This window comes from Rutidosis leptorrhynchoides, chromosome 8 (assembly GCF_046630445.1).
Source record: "Rutidosis leptorrhynchoides isolate AG116_Rl617_1_P2 chromosome 8, CSIRO_AGI_Rlap_v1, whole genome shotgun sequence".
Lineage (NCBI taxonomy): Eukaryota > Viridiplantae > Streptophyta > Magnoliopsida > Asterales > Asteraceae > Rutidosis > Rutidosis leptorrhynchoides.
The window spans coordinates 1,235,098-1,255,584 of NC_092340.1; the positions used below are offsets into that span (position 1 = coordinate 1,235,098).

Here is a 20,487-nt window from a genome sequence, read left to right on the forward strand (position 1 = left end):
ATTCAAATGGGATTGAATTTAAAGTTAATGGTCACAGAGTGAAACATTACATACATGGTCCGATGGAAGTTGACAATGAAGTTAATCACAAATTCGATGCCACAGTTAACTAAGTGTGGGGAGAATCAAATCTTTTAAGGGTAATATGTATTTATGTTAGAGTTAGATTTTCTATTTTCGTGTAGTTCCGAAATTGGAATCCGTATGGTCTTTCCCTAGCAGACCCTAAAGAACTAGTCTTCTCCCCTCATTCTGAATTTTTATTTCTTTTAGGTTTTACAAGATGTCGGATTCCTTTGATCTGAACCATGGTCTAATGCTACACGCTATGATTACTAAACGTAATAATGACACACTTCCGAGTGAATTAGTATCATTCATAAGAGGCAAAATGGACAGAGTAAGGAGAGAACTCAGGAAAGATCATCATAAGATACATTTTGGTAAAGGAAAATTAAAATTCGCAACAAAAAGAAGAGCACGACACCTTGAAAGATGTTATAAATGCGGAAAATGGTCACACGAAGGTAAATGTTCAAACAATCAAACATATTCAAATACCGAATTTGTTACTCTATGCAGAGAAGGACCGTTCATATGTTTAGAAGAAAAGATATTGAAGAATCGAGGTTACGCTTACGTAGCTATGGAAAATCAAATCACACGACTCTCCTATGAGTCGGCTAAAGCAGGTCTCTGAGAATTCTTTCTCATAGGTAAGTATGTACAATTTTTATTTTTATTTTATTGCTTTTAACCTTTTGATAATAAACGCTTAATCGTTCGCTATAAAGTATTAAATTGGTATTCAATAAAATTAGGTATGCGTAACCGAAATTATTGATATCATACAAAAATTTATTACATCACTGCGAAATTTACCATTTATTCTTAAGGTATAAAATCTTTAATCAATCAACCCAAAATATTTCAAAAATTCATCAGGAGTAAAACTATGTTATGGAACCGAAATTACTTTACCGAAAAGAGGGGCGTACATTTTTGATAATATTTGATTGATTAAAGTGGGATAAAAGACCAAAAAGATTTTTAATTTTAATTTTATCTTGTTTTTAAAATTAATATATAAATATTAAATTAATATTGTAAACTTTTTAAATCATTATATTTAAGTTTTTTTTAAATATTTTAAAAATTAATATTTTCAATATAAAGTTTGTAAAATTAATGTATAAAAATATTAATAATATTAATATGAATTTTTAATTTTATGCATTTTAAATTTAAGTTTGGTGTAAATTTAAAAACAAAAATTTACTTTATTTCATTAAGTTAAAATTTGATACATAAAATTCGTCGTGAGGTGAAGATTAGGTCGTTGAACCGAAATTGCTTTACCCGAGAGCGGGACGAGAAATTTTATTATCATTATTTTTAATCTTATTGATCTAAAGTATGCCAAAAACATTTAAAAAACCCAAAAATCTTTGCTTTTAAAACAACGCTTTAAAATGACGAATTTTTAAAATTTTGTCGAGGGGGACTAGAACATCGTTCCGAAACACCCTCATCCTAAAAAGAAACAAATTTTTTAAAATTAATTTAATTATTTATTTTAAAAGTGTAAGGTTTTTTTTTTTAAAAAAAAGAAGGTAAATCCGCACTTGCGGAGTTTGCAATGGGTCCAAGTCCGCACTCGCGGAGTTGAAAAGTTCCAGAAAAAAAATAAAACTGGTCGAACAGACCAGTTTGCACACACCCACACCCAAATTAGGCTAAAAACACACACAAACACTTCGCAAATTCACAATGTTTCACCATAAATCATCAAATTTTTTGCTAAAATCACAATGAGGAGATTATTACCAAGGAGTTACTCAAGAAAAACGGTATAATAATCCGGATTTTTAATGTTCTTGAGCAAATTTATACCTAATTTGATTTTGATGATTTTTAGTGTAATTGTGCTTAAATTGATTGTATATTATGCTTGTATAACCTAGATTGATGCTATTTAACATGATTAGAAGCCTTAAACTTCAAATTTTGAGTAATCTAGGGTTTGTGTTCTTGAGCAAAATTGGGGCTTTTTGATATAAACGGGTTATGGCCGAATTTTGTTGTTAGTTTATGCTAAATTGAGTTGTGTAACATGTTTAGGTTGCTAAATGATCAAAACTTTGATCCTAAACATGATTTATGAAGATTAAAGTGGACTTTTTGAGTCAAAAATACATGAACTTGATCTAATTGATATGAATGCCATGTGGAACCTGTTTAATTGCTATAATGATTATTTTTGACATGTTTTAGAAGTTAAATGCTTAGGAATGTTGTATACATTTTCATATAAGTTTATTTGTAAAAATATAGAATTGTTAGTATTATGAAAATGTGTATAAAGTTTAATATGGTTTAAACATGTCATTGTAGTTGTTTTGATTTATGATTTTGCTAACACTAATGCATATTTGGATGCACAAAAATTGTGTTTGATGTGTTTTGCAGACTGAAAGGGGTGAATCTTCATCCCAGGGTCGCAATGCTCCTCCTCCTGAGAATGCAGAACAACAGGATGTTAATGACCTTTATCGACAAAATGTACCGCATCCAATCGTTTCATTTTCAAATATCGATTTACCAAATTTACACCCAAACTTGAGGTTTGACAGACTTTGGATAGACTATCCAAAATATCAGAGGAACTTGCACATCCTTCAGTCTAATGTTGTTGAGGTGCCTAGGATAATAGAATGGGATCCGTTAGAAGCAGTTGGATTAGCCGAACCAATCAGAGAATTACTTACACAAAGGTATGATAATTCTACTTTTAATGATTGGGTACGTTTATTCAACATATATAGGCCTGTATATAGAGAATGGTGTGTGGAGTTGTTATGTAGTATTGAAATAAATTATCGGGTATCTACTTTAACCGATCGAAGTTTTCTTAGATTTTTATTAGGAGGTGAGATGCGCCATATGTCCTTACTAGATATGGCTCAGGCTTTACATATATATACGCCTGAGGAACTAGCATCTTATGATTGTCAAAGGTTGATAGTTAATGGTAGGAGGGTTGATGAAAATTTTCCTATGAACAAAATATGGAGTAGAATGACTAGCCATAACCGATTCAAAGGGGGATCTTACTCTTATCTTGATATTGATAGAGCTGAATTAAGAGCAATCCACAGGTTTTTAGCAAACTCGATTACACAGCGAGGTAGAAACAAAGAGAAGGTAAATGAATAAGATTTATTCTACCACATGTGTATTCGAGACCCACAGAGCGCTGTAAGTATACCTTATTGTGTGGGTTATTATCTATCGACTATGATTAGGGGTATGTGGCCTAATAGCATAATAGGAGGTGGTATCTTTGTTACATTAATTGATGAACATCTCGGTGTGGATAGAAGTCGGGGGGGATTATTAATGGCAGAACCAGAACCCCGTGATAGGATAGATTTACGCGTGTATCATGGTGCTAAGATTTTAAAGAAACGAAACAACGCTGCAGCACCATATGATGGCAGGCATCCACAGGTCAAGAGAGATCAACAGCAAGGTAATGCGGGAGGGGGTAATCAGATGACAGAAATGCAACTTTTTATGGCTCATCATGAGTATAAAATGGCTAGACAACAAGCATTTCAAGATTGGCAGTATCATCAAAACCAAATCATAAGTCATCGTGCACACATAAATGCAAACTACATTGCTACTCCAATGCCCGTATTTCCTCCCTGGGCTATACAGACCCGACCACCGTATCCTACATATGACCCAGCTCAAGCATTCTACAGCACATACGTCTATGAATGGGATCCCTACTGGCACCATCCTCATCAACCCTGATTTTTTTTATGCTTATTTTTATTTATTTGGTAACTTGTAATTTTATACTTTTAATATTTCTTTTGATACTATAATAGTTTTTATAATTTTCTAAACTTTTATTATTAGATCTTAATAATTTTTGAATGTGGGGTGATATACCCAACTTCAAAAATATGTATATATATGTTTGTAGTTTATCTCATGTACAAAACAGGGTAAAACGGCGCATTTTCAAAGAGTGGCATTAAGTTCAGCAAAAGCTACTAATTTTGACGACAAAACCAAAAAGAAATGTGATGTAACAACAAGACGGAATGAACAAATGATGTGCACTATTTATCACTCAATAAACAAACGCCAATATGTTTGGAAACTTTGGTAAAATTTAATCATTTTTCTGCGCTAATTACCCTCAATAATTTAAATTGTACTGATTTCTTGCAAATTAGGGCATTGAAAGATCTTAAGTATGGGAAGGGGTTAAATTCTTTCGGATTTTTAAAATTTTAATTTAAACACTTGGTTACCATTAAGAATACTAGTAACGTAGTAGTTGTATTAGAATCTAGTGCTCTCTGATAATAAAGAACAACCCTAGTCTTATATACTGACTACCCAATTCTAGTAAAATTTTTAAAATTTTCAATTAAATGAACTCAAAATCATGTTTATACATATTTATGAGCGATAAAACTAGGTATTAACACCGAAATTATTGTTACCTCAGAAAGGACATAAATTGAGAAACAACCCAAAATGTTAGAATTCATTTAAAATGGAATAAAGGACAATAAAAAGGCAAAGAAAGGAAAATAAAAGCCAAGTGTGGGAAAAATTTACCAAGTTATTTAGACCATATGTCACATATTTTTGTACAAATAATTGAAGATACTTTTGTTTTAGACAAAATTAACTGTTTTACCCGGTAAATTATAATATATGTGAAAGAAAGATGGATTTACACGATGAATCAATTCCATCATTAAAAGGAAGTAAAGTCTTCCGAAAATGAAACGCGCTTCTTGATTTAGGTCAGGAAGTTGTCGTCCAGACCAGTTGAAGAGTCTACGAAAAACCTTGAAAAGTTTTCTCGAAAATCAGCTGGAAATCCACGGACCTGAGCATCAAACAGGGTCGCCAAGTGGTCAGACTTATCCTAACCATGAGAGGATCTGTCTCGTACAATGGGGGGTCACCGTGTAAATTAGCTTATAAGACTAATGAATCAGATCCCCAGAAAGGAAAATCTCCTTAAAGATCAAAAATCAGCTTTTAAGACTGATATTACTCAATCCTTGAGATTGACCTTAAAGATTGAGAATTACAGACTCATGGAATTCGATGATATCTAAACTCGAGCTTGAACGAGAAAATATTTTGATCAAATTACAAACATATTTGTTTTCGGAAAACCCATTTTTAATGAGTTCATTACCATTGAACGTAAAATCCTAGCAATTCACCTTTTCATTAGGTCACCTGAACCAAATCGGGTGTCAGCCGTAAGAACGGTGGTTGCATAGCATGGCCAAAGACAGGACCTTGTGTCAGACCGAAAAACTATAGGGTGATCTTTACTATTGTTCCTACAAAGGATAGTAATTGCATCCGACACGATATAGACCATAATTAAAAGCATGTCACGGGACATTGCCTTAACAGTTGCTTGTTCAACGCTTTTCTTTACAACCGGACGGTAGTTTACCTAAAGGTAATATACGGAGCAAGTATACTGGACGTGTTGCTTTCCCAATACAAGGTTAGCAAGTGGGTGACACAAAACTGCAAGTTTTGAGCTAAAATTTTCAAATCTGAAACCCACAAAACCCACAAAAACAATTTGCAAACACCGGTGAAGGGTTATTTCGAAAAACTTATCTAGGGTAAAAGCTAGATTGAATTTTCAAAATATCAAATGTTTTCATAAAGATCCAATTTTCTAAAGGATCAAAATTTTCATAGTTATGTGGGACTGTAAACCACATCGTTACTACCATTGTTCATACCGCCGTATAAAAATCACTGATGTACAAAGTGTCAAGAATAAAGAAGTGATTCTAGTGTTTTTATTTCAAGACTATATTGCTTGAGGACAAGCAACGCTCAAGTGTGAGAATATTTGATAATGCTAAAAACGAACATATATCTCATAGCATTATCCCTCAAGAAAGACAAGCTTTTAGTTGCAATTGTCCTATTTACAAGTGATATTCGTTTAAATAATAAAAGGTGAAGACAAAAGGCAGATTCGACGAATTGAAGACGCAAACGACCAAAAAGGTAAAAAGTACAAAGTACAATCAAAGAGGTTCAAATTATTGATGAGAAACGTCTCAAAAGTACAAGAGTACGAGCCGCAAAACGCAAAGTTCAAATTATTAAATCGTACAAAAGGACGTTCGAAAAACCGGAACTAGGACATGAACCAACTAATAATGCACGATGCAACGGACCGAAAGTTACAAATTAATTATGTATATAAATATAATATAATATATAATTAATTATATAAATTATATTTATATATTATATTTATATATTACAACCGTCAGCAGTCAAAAGACCCAAGAATGTTAGCTGGAAAAGGAGGCTCCGCACTCGCGGAGTTCTAAAGTGCAAAAGCTCCGCACTCGCGGAGCTGCACAGTAAAATGTGAGCCTATAAAAGCCATCGAATTCTGCACGAAAAAAAACACATCTTTTTCTTTTCCTTACTCTTACTCTCAAATATATATATATATATATTTATAATTATAATTTTAATTTAAGATTAATAATAATAAGGTTATGTTAACGAATGTTTTAAGTTTGTAAGTCGAAATTATGTCCGTGTAACGCTACGCTATTATTAATCATTGTAAGTTATGTTCAACCTTTTTAAATTAATGTCTCGTAGCTAAGTTATTATTATGCTTATTTAATGCCGAAGTAATCGTGATGTTGGACTAAATATTAAAATTGGGTAATTGGGCTTTGGACCATAATTGGGGTTTGGATAAAAGAACGACACTTGTGGAAATTAGACTATGGGCTATTAATGGGTTTTATATTAACTTAACGATACCTCGTTAATTTAATATAAAGGTTATAATTTGACGTATCTATAAATAACCACATACGCTTAATCGGGTACGGTGGGCGGGATATCTATAAATACCAATAATTGTTCATTTTACCGGACACGGAACTGGATTAATAGTTAATGGACTAGTTGAAACAGGGGTGGATTACGTTCAAGGGTAATTGATGTAATTGTTAACAAAGTAATAAAACCTTGGATTACACGCAGTTGATAACCTGGTGTATTCATTAAACAAAGTATTAAGACCTTGTTACAAATCCCCAATTAGTTGGAATATTTGACTTCGGGTGTAAGGATAATTTGATGAAGACTCTCGCACTTTATATTTATGACTGATGGACTATTATGGACAAAACCGTATGGACATATCGAATAATCCAGGACAAAGGACAATTAACCCATGGTAATAAATTAAAATCAACACGTCAAACATCATGATCACAGAAGTTTAAATAAGCATAATTCCTTTATTTCATATTTCATCGCACTTTTATTTACTGCCATATTATTTAATTGCACTTTTAATTATCGTACTTTTTAATTATCGCAATTTTATTTATTGTCATTTTATTTATCGCACTTTAATTATTGTCATTTACTTTACGCTTTAAATTAAGTTTTATTTTTAATATTTTATATTAGGTTTTAACTGCGACTAAAGTTTTAAAATCGACAAACCGGTCATTAAACGGTAAAAAACCCCCTTTTATAATAATAATACTACTTATATATATATATATATATATATATATATATATATATATATATATATATATATATATATATATATATTTATATATTTACAAATATAGTTTTAAAAATATAGCGTTAAACTTGGCTAGATCCCTGTGGAACGAACCGGACTTACTAAAAACTACACTACTGTACGATTAGGTACACTGCCTATAAGTGTTGTAGCAAGGTTTAGGTATATCCACTCTATAAATAAATAAATAACTTGTGTAAAATTGTATCGTATTTAATAGTTTTTCATAATAAATATATAACTATTTCGTATACACCTCTACGCACATCAAGGACCCGCAGAGGCTGCAACAATTATTGAAGAAGTGCATAGCGGATCTTGTGCTCTTCATTCGGGTTACAAAACTATTGCGGCTAAAATAATGCGAATGGGTTACTTTTGGCCTACCCTATATCGCGACGTTGCGCAAATAGTTAAAAGATGTAAAAGTTGTCAAAGACACGCGCCGCAGAATAGAAAACCAAGACATGATATGATCCCAATCAATTCGCCATGGCCGTTTTATAAGTGGGCCATTGATATTGTGGGACCATTCCCACCAGGTGCGGGGAATGTAAACTTCCTGATTGTAGCAATCGACTATTTCACTAAATGGGTGGAAGCTAAAGCTTTACGCACAATAACCGGAGTACAAGTGCGGAATTTTGTATGGGAATACATTGTGTGCAGATTTGGCATTCCACGAGAACTTGTAAGCGATAATGGGGCACAGATTGCCAAAGATTCATTTCTAAGTTGGTGTGCGGAATTGAATATAATTAAAAAATTTACATCGGTAGCTCATCCGCAAGCAAATGGGCTATGCGAAGTGACTAACTGCGATATTGTTAGCGGCATTAAACAGCGTTTGAATGAAAAACGGAATGGATGGGTTGATGAACTATCAAACGTGTTATGGTCTCATCGCATGACTTTCAAGAAAAGTACGGGCGAAACACCTTTTAGCCTTGTATATGGTTCAGAGGCAATGATCCCCGCGGAGGTTTTTGTTGAAACGCACAGAGTTGTTAATTTTGATGAAAGTGCGAATGTAGATGACATTTGCAAAAATATAAATTTCATTGAGGAACGCAGGCTTATGGCCGCGATAAGAGAGGCAAACAATAAGCAACAAATTGCCAAGTATTATAACAAGAAAGTGCGTGCGTTAGCCTTTGATGTTGGTGAGTGGGTTTTGCGAAATAATGAAGTAAGCCGTGCTGAAAAACTTGGAAAGTTGGGACCTAATTAGGAGGGACCATACCAAATAGTAGGAATCAATGCGGCAGGCTCTTATAAGCTCCAAGACATTGAAGGGCGTCACATACCTAACGCGTGGCATGCGACTTTGTTGAAAAGATACTACATATAATGAAAGGAAATGTGCGGAACTCTATGTGAAAATTAATGACTTGTGCTCATGTGTAGCAAAATTATGTTTGTAATGATATGCGAGATGCATAAATGTCAAGTTTTCCTTAATAACAGCCATGGTCTATTTGTGCGTAACTTGTGAACATAAAGCCTAGCATAAATCGAAAGTTTGAAATAATACAAGTGATGGTAAAGACCACTTGACAGTTTATAAAAATAAATCAAAGTGTATGCGAAAAGAATGAGAACTGAAAAATTATGCCCAAAGTATTAGATCTAGCCATACTTGGATGCTTCGCAATAAACACAAATTTATGCCTAAGGATCGTTTCGGTGGACTTAGAAGATTCATAATATGCAAAAACGCACACGCATACAGGTTGTTTCGCATAAAGTAATTGTTTGTTATGTGCACAATAACAAAACAGTGAAATTGCAAAAGACAATACTAGTAATTATGAATAATATTGTTAAGCGCTATATAAATAAAAACAATTGCAATTGATAAATGGAAACTTTATTATGACACTGCGGAAATTACAACAAATAGAAACATAATAAATGTGCTTACAGATGCGCTTGTGATTGCGAAATCCTATTCCTTACTGTTTAAGTCTAATTTAATGATGTCTTCGACGGGAGCATCTTTATTTTGACTTATGGCCTCCAGTTTTGGAATAGTAATAAAGCGAATTCCTTCTTTGGCCAATGCGACCATCTCTTCCGCCTCTTCAAGAGGGCAAATAAGCTTTTCAATATATTTCGGCATTGGCTCCGGCAATACAGTTGCCTTGCTAATTTCTTGCAAAAACTTCACTCGCTCAAGTTGTTGAAGTGCAGTAACATAAGTTTCAAAACGTTGGGAAACATCGTTTGAATCCATGATTTTTTGCCCAAGTTCAGGCAAATGTTCGCGAAGCTTTGCGAAGTTAGATTCCGCAGTTGTTTTCGCGGATAAGGCTGTAGTTAGATCAGCTTGAGATTGAATGAGTTTGTTTTTCATAGTATCATGTGCTGCTTGAAGATTGTCCTTTTCAATTGCTTTTTCGGACAGTTGTTTCTTCAAATCCTTTGCGGATTCTTTTGATGCTCGTAACTCTGCGGTGGCGGAGGATAACTGTGATTGAGTGATTGCGTGTTTTGCTTGTTCTTTTTTCAAAAAATCAAGAAATTTTTCTTGACGAGACATTGCATCAAATACAGATGCAAATGTCATAAAGAAATTTTGAGCAAAACAGTTGAATGCGTCGCTGTGAGAGAGTTTGCTAAACTCAGCGTGCAGATCATGTGGGAGGGCTAACTTCATGTGATGTCGTTGATCCAATGCAGCTTCTGGGGATGCACATAAATAGCCTTGAAGGCCATCCACTTTAATGGATTTTAAAGCACTGGGTGGAGTATGCCAAATATCTTCGTACTTAGAAAGATCGAATGTTGGCGGAGAACTTGTTTGTGTTGTTGGAGGTGGAGTAATGGTTGTTTTCGCTGAAAAGATTTAATATAAAGATGCGTTAGCATAAAGAACACTGTAGGTGTCGCTTTGACCAAAAATAATAAAACGCAAAGTGTGCAAATTACCAGTATCGGATTCAGTAGGAATACTCGAGCTGGAACGTGTAATCCTCTTTGCAGATCCAAGGAGAGGAGATGTAGCAGGGCGTTTGCTTGGAGTTCCAGATATTGTGCTGGTGGTAGGAGATTTGTATGCATGCTTAGATGATTTTGATTCAGGACTCTTGAGTCTCTCCGTAAGAAATTGCTTGGTGTCGTCTTTTTTCTCAATTTCTGGAAGCCTCATGATGTTGATAAATAAAAGTGCAAATTATTTGGGCAAACTGTAAGATGATAAAGCGAAGAATGTGTTGATGATTAATATGAATGCGAAAGAAGTGAGAGATAAAGTGTTTTAGATAAAATGATAAACAACATCTATATATACTGACGGAATAAAATTCAACGGTTGCATGAACCAACGGCTATAAGCGCAATAATCATTAATCAACGAATAAAAAATTAGCCGTTGAAAAAGTAAAATGCATCTGCGCATAAAGATTGTGCGTAAATTGTTCGCGAAAGCAGACAAACTACAATTTTTTTTATAGAGTTTATTGTATTACATTTTCTGCAAAAATGTAACACAATAAACTGGGGGACTTGATCATATACATACATATGTATATGTATATTTTTAGTGCGAAAAGCTACTTAAGGACAAAGACGCGAAACTGATGAATCGCGGTAAATGCTAATGAATGCGGTGAGATTACGCGGAATATTAAAGAGTGCGTAGGATTCACGCAGTACTTGTGCGGAATGCCTAAGTGCGCGCACATCTTACTTCCGCGCAGATCTCAAGCCTATAAATAGGGAGCTTGGCCTCTCATTTTAGGTTGTTGATTCTGGAAGGATTGCTCTAGCCATATTGATCTCTCTCGTGAGTTTGCCCGAGACTTGATCTTTGTTGGTTAAGGTAATTTACGAAGACCGGGACATGGTTGTTGATCGTTTAGCACTTAACGAAATATGACAATAAGGTCCCAAAACCATAATCGACATCCATTATACCCCCTCATTGCACTCAATCCTTGATTAGCCTTTATTGGATAATCTAGGATTGATCAGTTACGGTTCCTATTCGTTTGGGTCGGACCCTTGAAGACGGTCCATTGGCGTGTCCTTGTTTTTTTTAACGGTAAAGATAATATTATTAAAAACTCCCTAGCAAGGCGCTGGAGTTAAAAATCACAAAGGCTGCAAAAGCCTAAGTTCTAATTTGAAACTTGACGCGCTCTATTTTTTAGCCAATTAAAAGTATACATTTTGAGAACATAAATTACGTCGCTTTAAATCTACATCATTAAAGACAATACCATTTCTGAACCGTCAAATCACCCATAGGAGCGTGACAATGATCGAAATAATCCGTTGTTTTTTTTTTGTTTTGTTTTTTTGCAAGTAGCTGATGATTTCCGGACATCGAACCAAGTAGCAAACGAAGACCAAGAAGTGAAAATAGGCATATCACAACCATGCCAAACTCGAACCTTTCGTCATAACTCCGAAGCCGACGAACACTAAAAAAAGAGGTGATTTTTGTGACTCGATCCCTTGATAACAAATCGGGCAAGTTAAGTGGTCCAACTCGATCCAAATTCCATTTTAATGACAACTTGTCTAACTTGAATCTCCAAAAAAAAAAACATTTATCTTTCTTGGAAGAAACGAGTACCAAGTAGTCTTCATAGGGTTTAAAGACAGTAACTTACGATCAATAAAGTTCCAAGCAGATTTAACAGTGAAACACCCATCCGAGTTAAGCTGCCACGTCCACTTGTCCTCCTGATCAGTGAGTTGAATTTATTGTAGCTCTACGCGAAGCACAAATAATTGATTTTCATTGGCGTGTCCACATGTGTAGTTTTAAGCAAATTTTAGGGACCAATCGTGTAAGTTTGTCTTTTAATCATTTGCAACTCAAGGAGTACATGGTTTCTTGAAAAGTAAATACATAAATAGGGAGTATTATATGTATTTCTTTTTTCTTTCTTCATAAAACTTCAAGTTTTATAATCAATGGACTTTTATCAACCGATGAAAAAGCCTACCAACGTTATAATAGAAGACACATCGCCTCACAACTAGAAAACAAGCCAAGAGAACTAAAGAGTTATGTGAAGGCATGACGAGCAGAGTTGAAAGACACTACAAAACCCGATAACATAAACCATGTAACTAAATAACGCAAACAAAAGGAAACTAGCCAAGAATCTAAACTCTAACGACAGACCAAACAAAAGATCAAACAAAAAAACCGAAGTTAGCCAAATACAAACCAACCATAAAACAGAACCACCAAAGCACACCAAAAAAAACATGACGGACAAAGAAACAACTCAAGAGCATCCAAGATCTTCTGCAGCAAAGGATGTTTTCTTTTCTCTCGACCATGGCTTCAAGAATTTACCATCAATATTTTCGAAGCAAAACGACATCCCGGAACACAAAAAAACGGAAACATTTTAAGAGAACCTTGTAAAGAGGCCTTCGAAGATTCCACCAACTTACTCTAGACCGTAGTCACGCCTAGCACCGATTTAAAAAACTTTCATACACACTAGAAGAGCTACCACAAGTCGGATCAATTTCTTCATCTCGAAGAACAAAAGAATCAACTCCCTACCTCATCTTCTTATTCTTCCTTTTTGACTAGCTCGCGCCAACTGAACCCTTCGTTCACCTACAATCCGGAATTAGCCTTGAATATTCGCCTACCTAATCTTGCATGTGTCCCCACACAAATCATCGACACACGCAGGGGCGATTTTATGAAGGGACAAGCGGGGGCGGCCGCCCCCAGTGGATTTGCAATTTTCAGTGTAAAATTTTTAGATTTTTCGACTTTTTCCTCGGTGGAATTTTTTATTGCCCCAAAACCTACATATTTTGCCCAAAAACCATCAAATTTTGCCCAAAAATCTCCAAATTTTACTCCAAAACCTTCAAATTATGCCCCAAAACCTTCAAATTTTGCCCCAAACCTCCATAATTTTGCTAAAAACTTTCATTTGTTTGCCCCAAAGGTTGTTAAAAACCTCACTATCAAAGGTTGAAAATTCCCTCATTGGAGTGAGAATCGAACCTGGGTTGGCAGTACCCCAAGTTAGATCACACCCCCATACCACTCAAGCCAAACTCTGGTGGTATATTGTGGTGTTTGATGGGTTAGACAATACGTTTAGCTCGAATATAATGATAACATAACTAGATGGTAGCTCGACCCATTACGTTCGGCCTAAAAATGGGTTCGGAATTTTTTTCTTAGAAAAAACTACGAGACAAAATAGCTGCCGTCATCTTGACGTAAACAACGTTTAGTTTGTCACAGACTATGGTTGATGTACTTATTATTATAAATAAATGAGTTTGTGCTTAATTTAATCAAATTAATTGTTGTTCCTATAATTAGATTTCTGTAATTGTATTTTTTGTTTGTAGCGTCTGCCAAACAAATTGATGTTACTTCCGGGTCTACGAAGTGGTAAAAGAGTTTCATGCTTCAATATGGAGAAAGTTAAGTACAAATGAAAGTTGAAACAAGAGAAGTCGAAAAAAAAAAACCAAATCTATGTGTGTCTTATGTTTTCAAGCAATTCAAACAAGAAAATCGACTAAAGCCAGACACAAACTGCTTATTCAAGTACAAGTACAAGGAACGTGCTTTATATCTTTTAAATGTTTTTAGTTAACATTAACGAAAACTTGTGTTATGAACTTATATAGGATAAACATATTTGAAACGTTTTAGTTATATTTATTTTTTGTCCTCTTCAAATTATACGTACACCTTTAATTTAGAAAATTTCCGAAAAAAATATATAATTTTTTCGGATGGGTACCAGTCCAACGGATTGGCTCATAAATTTAATTATTATAAATAAATGAGTAATAAATAAAAGTCCAATTTATTTAGTTATATATGGGAGGGATGAAAATGAAGTTGCAAGGGGAGAGTGGAGCGTTGAGTGGTGGGCCTGTATTCCAAAATCATTTGGTCCATTATCCATTTAGAATCATGAGTTTTGAAACTCTGAAATAACAACCAATAGTACAAATACAAAAATATTACAAATCAAAATATTATGATTGAATGTAAAAAATTAAATTAAAAATTACACATGAATATATGTTCATAATAATACAAGATACTGTGGTCTATCTCTCGCAACGTTAACCCAGTATATGGGTAATCCAAAAGACATGCGTGTTACATGTTTATATTTTTATTATTTTATCATCTAATATTATCTATTCATGAAAATAAATCCACAATTATACATAGTTTCATAAGTAATAGTTTAATATGTTAGAATAAAGGTAGCTATTGAGACAAACCAGCTACGTAAGCGACTCCAGTGGAAGGTAGCCATGAGGATCCATATATGAACTGAGCCACCGTGTAGCGGCTAGCCTCTTGAGTTGTAGTAATAATCCTGTATCCGGGCCAGTTGACCCGCTGACCAATTGCTCCACCTGGACCGTAATTCATATATTCTCCGTAATACAAAGTATCAAGTGCAAATGTTGCATTCCATTCTAGCCAACCCCTTGGGTGAATGTGGTCACCCATGTATGATAACATGTAAACTGTTCGAGAGTAAAGTTTCCATGGGCGGCCAAGGTATGTTGAAAATGTTGACTTTGAGGCCTCGAGATCAGGTTGAGCCAGGAGCCGACAAGCATGGATTGAAATTCCGGTGTTTTGATTTGGGTCTTTTCTGTTTTGAGCCGTAATTGTGATCTTTTGAAATGGCAATGGTTTTCTTGCATACATGCTGCAGTTTTGGAACACTACTGCAGCATTGCCAAAAATGAAATCTACGGTACCATAAATGTCACATTCACGGAAGAATTGACGCTGTGAGTGAACGTACAACGTATCTTGATAACCGATGATGTTGCAGCGATACACTACAGCATGGTCCGCACCAATTCGTAGCGCTACCGCTTGGTGCTCGCTAGGGCCAGCGTAGTTCTCAAATGTCATATCTCTTGCAATGAAACCAGTACCTGTTGCAGCTGTTTTTGAAATTTTACAAAACAAACGTCAAACTCATATTAGTCGTATAATATATAATACGGAGTAATAAGTACTAATAAGTAATTAGCTTTTCCAAAAAAATTAAATAACTGCTTTACAATTCCCCAGCTACATTGTATCTCTAGAAAATTAATTTGTGATTTTCTTATGTGTGCAATTTTATTTGTATTTTGTGTTACTTAGCTTCTAATAATTGATGTTTTTCATGGTTTAATTTTGAATTTTTGAACAATAATCAAATCATCAGTTAAATCTTATTTAATATATGGTGTTCTTAATGTATGAGTTTGTTTTCTAGTTATTACTTCAATTTCTAGTTTTGAGGTCATTCATAATATAAATATTTTCGATTGTTATTAATTAGAAAAATACCGGCCTGCGCGATGCGGCGGGGCCTTTCAGATTGCGTATTCATATTTAACGTAGCGTCATGTATTTACAGAATTAAAAACATGTTGTTACCGGTATGTTTGGAAACACGTGGTTAGTACCAAGTATACCTAAGGACTCCACGCTTTTAACGCCAGAAAATCGTATAAAATTATTTCGAGTTGAACGGTGAAGTCGGGAAGTCGGGAAAATTTAACTATCGGCGAGCATGGAGATATGGCACGTTGAAAATTTGATTAGAATTTATTTAAGTTTTTTAATAAAATAATAATTTTTTGCTTTTTATCCCTAAAAAATTTGTAAATTCAACATAGTTCGGGGGTTATTTAAAAGTTAGTGTTGTCGCTTGTTTTTGTTGGATGGAATGAACAAATTTTGTATAAATATAAATATAAATAATATTATTATTTATTAATTACTATTTTTTACGTAATATTATTCTTAAAAAAAAGAGCTTAAGTATATACAATACATCGAGTTAATTTTTTTAAACATAGTGAGTATCAATAACTATCTCAATAAATAACTATCTAATTATATTTGTTTATCTTCTGATCCGTCCTGTTATTCTGTGTTTCTCAAATATATAAAATTAATAACTATCCCAATAATTAATAAAAATAAATAGATACATAATTAATTTAGAGTAATTAGTAAGACGGGCCTAAGGGATACAGGAGGTGGTTGGTGAATTTAAGAATTAGGCCCATATGTTTATTTATTTATTTATTTATTTATTAAATCCTATTGTTTAAATATTACTGTATATGTATATGATTGTCTTGTAAGAAATAAGATAAATAGTTATTGTTTGTTTACATTTTTCATAATCGTTTGAATAATTAAAATTACCAAATTAATCATATATATGTAGATATATGTAGATAGTTTAAGAGCAGTTATTAAGGATTCACTAAATTCACAAATATTTAAATTTATGTTATTAAGATTTGTTATATTTATTAAGTCAAAAATAAATACCTCTTCATGACTCTTCACACTAAGATTCATATTATTAATTTCATTAACTCAAAATCAAATATAGACTTTGACTCTTTGACCGTTTGTAGATGTATGTATGTATGTATAGGTTTGCATCGAATACCCGTGACCCCACCAAAATACTATTACTGCTTTCGTTCTATTATAGTGTGCACTTATTTTTTTGCATAGAATTTTAAAGTGTTACTAATTTCATTAATTATCCATCAATCAAAAATATTCACTCTTCATAATAATTCATTTGGTTGGTTGAGTGGACACTGTTATTGTGATGGGAAGGAGGAATACTAGTAATGTTTTTCAGTTTTCCTTTACTACTTCGTATATAAATATAAAAAGTAGACAGGAGGAAGAATAATGCCTGATATGGTTATTACCTTTTTCCCCAAAGGTAAGCGTAAATTAGTCAAACGCATTAGTGGAAAGTATATATAAGAATAATGCCTGATATGGTTATTATCTTTGGATAGGGGAATTGATATTTCCAAACTTGTTTTTTTTAGATCTACACAAATTCACCAAACTACCTTTAATGATGTATTATATCAATTTTTCATTTCAAATTATTAGAAGGTATAACTAGAAAATAACAACAAATATGTGTGTATCTATCAAAAACATGTTTTGAAATATCACCTTCCGATAGATATGAATAAATTAATCTAATTTCTAAATAAAAAATACAGTAAATAAATAAAGAGAGGAATTACCGAAAGATGCGGTGTGAAAAGTGGTGACATTGTTAGCCACGACACTAACTCCACCTGTAATCACCGTTATTCCTTTTCCATCCCCTATCAACATCACATTCGTCTTTTTTCTTCCCACTTTCAAATTCGACTCTTCGTACCTGATCAGTAATCATCAAATCAATCAAAGTTTATAATAACAGAAACTAGATAACTTTAATTTAATTACTAACTCATATTGCGCGCACAATTATAACTCACAACTTACGTAACAATATCTATCCTTTTTTCTACATAATAATTGCATTGAACCAAAAAAAATACCATCATTGGTCTTTAACCTTAGGGTGATGATATATACACAACCAATTTTTACAAATACACAACTAAATATGCTTTACAGTATTGTACAGTACAACATTGTAAAACATGTTTGGTTGTGTATTTGTAAAAATTGGTTGTGTATATATCACTACCCTTAACCTTAACTCCTAAAATAATGGCCTACCTTAATTAATTGCATCAAGCGCATTTTTTAAGTCTCTTAAAGTAAGTTGTACCTTTATTTTTAACTTTAATTTTGACCGAACATCCCTTGATGTAGTAATAATATGTTTAGTTTAAAGTTACCATCACTTCGTATAATTATTACTGAGTAAACTAATACTTTATCCGTCTCGAAAGACTTTGTTTGACTTTCGAGTGGATTAAAAATCGTTCGAATATGGTTCAAATCGATTGGGCTTCTACATCCGAGTAATCTAAACTTTCCTCTTATCAACAATCGCGATCCGGGTTGAGACTTTCTTTTATTGTATTTGATTATTATGTATGTATGTAAATATGTTGTGTAATATTTTAGTTGTATAGATCACAAACCTTGTAAATATTGTGGTTTATTAATACAAAGTTGTTTTTCAAAAAAAAAAAAATTATACTTTATCCGTCTGATATTTATGTTCACTATTTTTAAAATGTTGTAAATTAATTGTTAATTCTATAGATAAATAAAATAATAAGGTCAAATTCTTTTATACTTTTATTTTATAGATTTTAAATATTAATATATTTATTGAATTTATTTTATCTGTCTTTTTACTAATTAATTATAATTATAATTATAATTTATAATTGAAGAAATACATATGGGTTATACTCGTATCAATCTTAAAAGTGGCTAGTAAATGACGCGTTTTACTACAATCCCAAAAAGTAGTTTGGAAACTAGTGTAGTACGAGTAGATACATAGGGTAAATATAAACAAAAGAGTAACAGTCAAAAAGATTTGGGTAGGTGAATGATGATGAGTTTATTTACCTTCCTGCCCTCACGTAAATTATGATCCGACGGCTACTATACTCCGGCACTTTCTTAATCGCCTCGGCGATGGTCGTACACGTCCCATTTCCATCTTTTGACACCACTATATCCGCTTGAATTCCGTTCGCCGGCAACTGCAACAACCTCCTCTCCTTCCGATTTAACCACTTCGGAAACGACGACATCAACCTCCTCCTCCGTCTATGCTGTATCGGAACTCCGTTAAAATCATCACCATCACTCGGCGCCGCATATATTGCCAAGCAATTACTCACCATTTGCGACAAATCTTTCAGTTTCTCATCCATCTGTCGTTTCACGTAACCATTTTCCACCTCCGACAACCCGTCTGTACACGTGTCCTGATTCGTCAACGCCGCACTTAGCCACGTCATTACATCTTGATTGGAGCCTGCTACCCGTTGCCCAATTTTAGAATCAACAGAGGAAGGTGCAACAGAAAACAGCGAGCGTGTGAGCTGATCAACTGAATCCTGTAAAAGCTCGAGACAGTCGTCGTATGCAGAGCGTACACGTGTATCCATCTGAATGTTACTAATTTCAGCTGACGTGTGCAACGCCCTTCCTATGCGCTGCAATGTAATGTTCATTGAAATGTGGATCATGTCTTTGTCAGACGCAGCTAATGATCCGGGGAAATCAAGTAGTGAGCTGAAACACAAGTTCTGGTAACGAGTACGGCCACAAACACGTGACATTGCTTCCGTGGGATGTGGGCGGATCAAGGGATGTGGGCCACCGCCAGCACCAGCACCAGCACCATGTTGGAATTTAGCAGTTAACAGTAGTCCCACCGACACGACCGACACTAGAATGAGAGTGAATGCAAAGACGAGAACAAGTTTTTTAAGTTTGGAATTAGAATTAGAGTTAGTTGTTGTTGTTGATGAATATATAGCGGGTGTAAGTGGAGATATATCTGCAGTTCGGTTTCTTCCGGGTTGGTACTGACCGAGCCTGCCGTATTCCATGCCTGTCGTCGTAACGTAGATCGATATTAATTAATTAAAGATCGATCGAGTGTGTAGATGTAATTTGAGAATGAGTTTGAATTGAAGGTGTACGTACGTTTATAATAGATTACAACAAGGTAGCTATTGCTATTGCCTGTTGCTATTGTTAATGGACCTGTTCGGTTAGTAGAACAAGTTGTTGTGAAGTCGATATCGGAAGGGGCTTAGCTGGTGGCAACTACTGGCAGGCACCCAATTATCCGCTCTTTTTACTTCATTTCATAACTCATAACTAATTCAAATTCATACTTTAATTAATAATAATAATAATTGTACACTACTACAAAAGAGAGTATAAAAACTCCTTTTGAAAACCCATTTTTTGAGTAAGAGGTAAAAGTCGGTTCATAAAGTCAAGATAAAACGAACCGTTTTTGTTAACACGGAAATGGGAGACCGGTGTTTACCAAAAACCGGTTCCTAAAATACATTTTTTTAAAAGCCAGGAT

General features: G+C 34.0%; 1 protein-coding gene across 1 annotated transcript; it reads right to left on the minus strand.

The window, feature by feature from the left end:
• Positions 1-14,624: 14,624 nt before the first annotated feature.
• LOC139861498 (probable pectinesterase/pectinesterase inhibitor 34) lies at positions 14,625-20,236 on the minus strand. Its single transcript, XM_071849895.1, has 3 exons — positions 19,002-20,236; positions 17,705-17,844; positions 14,625-15,580 (listed from the first exon to the last, which is right to left on the minus strand). Exons 1-3 carry the CDS (start codon positions 19,994-19,996, stop codon positions 14,883-14,885), a joined length of 1,833 nt encoding a protein of 610 aa, XP_071705996.1. The 5' UTR covers positions 19,997-20,236; the 3' UTR covers positions 14,625-14,882.
• Between the last annotated feature and the right edge of the window lie 251 nt (positions 20,237-20,487).

Coding starts and splice junctions, on each gene's coding strand:
- LOC139861498 (XM_071849895.1), bottom strand. CDS start 19,996: ATGGAATACGGCAGGCTCGGTCAGTACCAACCCGGAAGAAACCGAACT. Junction 17,845..19,001: donor ATTTACGTGAGGGCAGGAAG/GTAAATAAACTC, acceptor ATTACTGATCAG/GTACGAAGAGTCGAATTTGA. Junction 15,581..17,704: donor TTTTCACACCGCATCTTTCG/GTAATTCCTCTC, acceptor TTTCAAAAACAG/CTGCAACAGGTACTGGTTTC.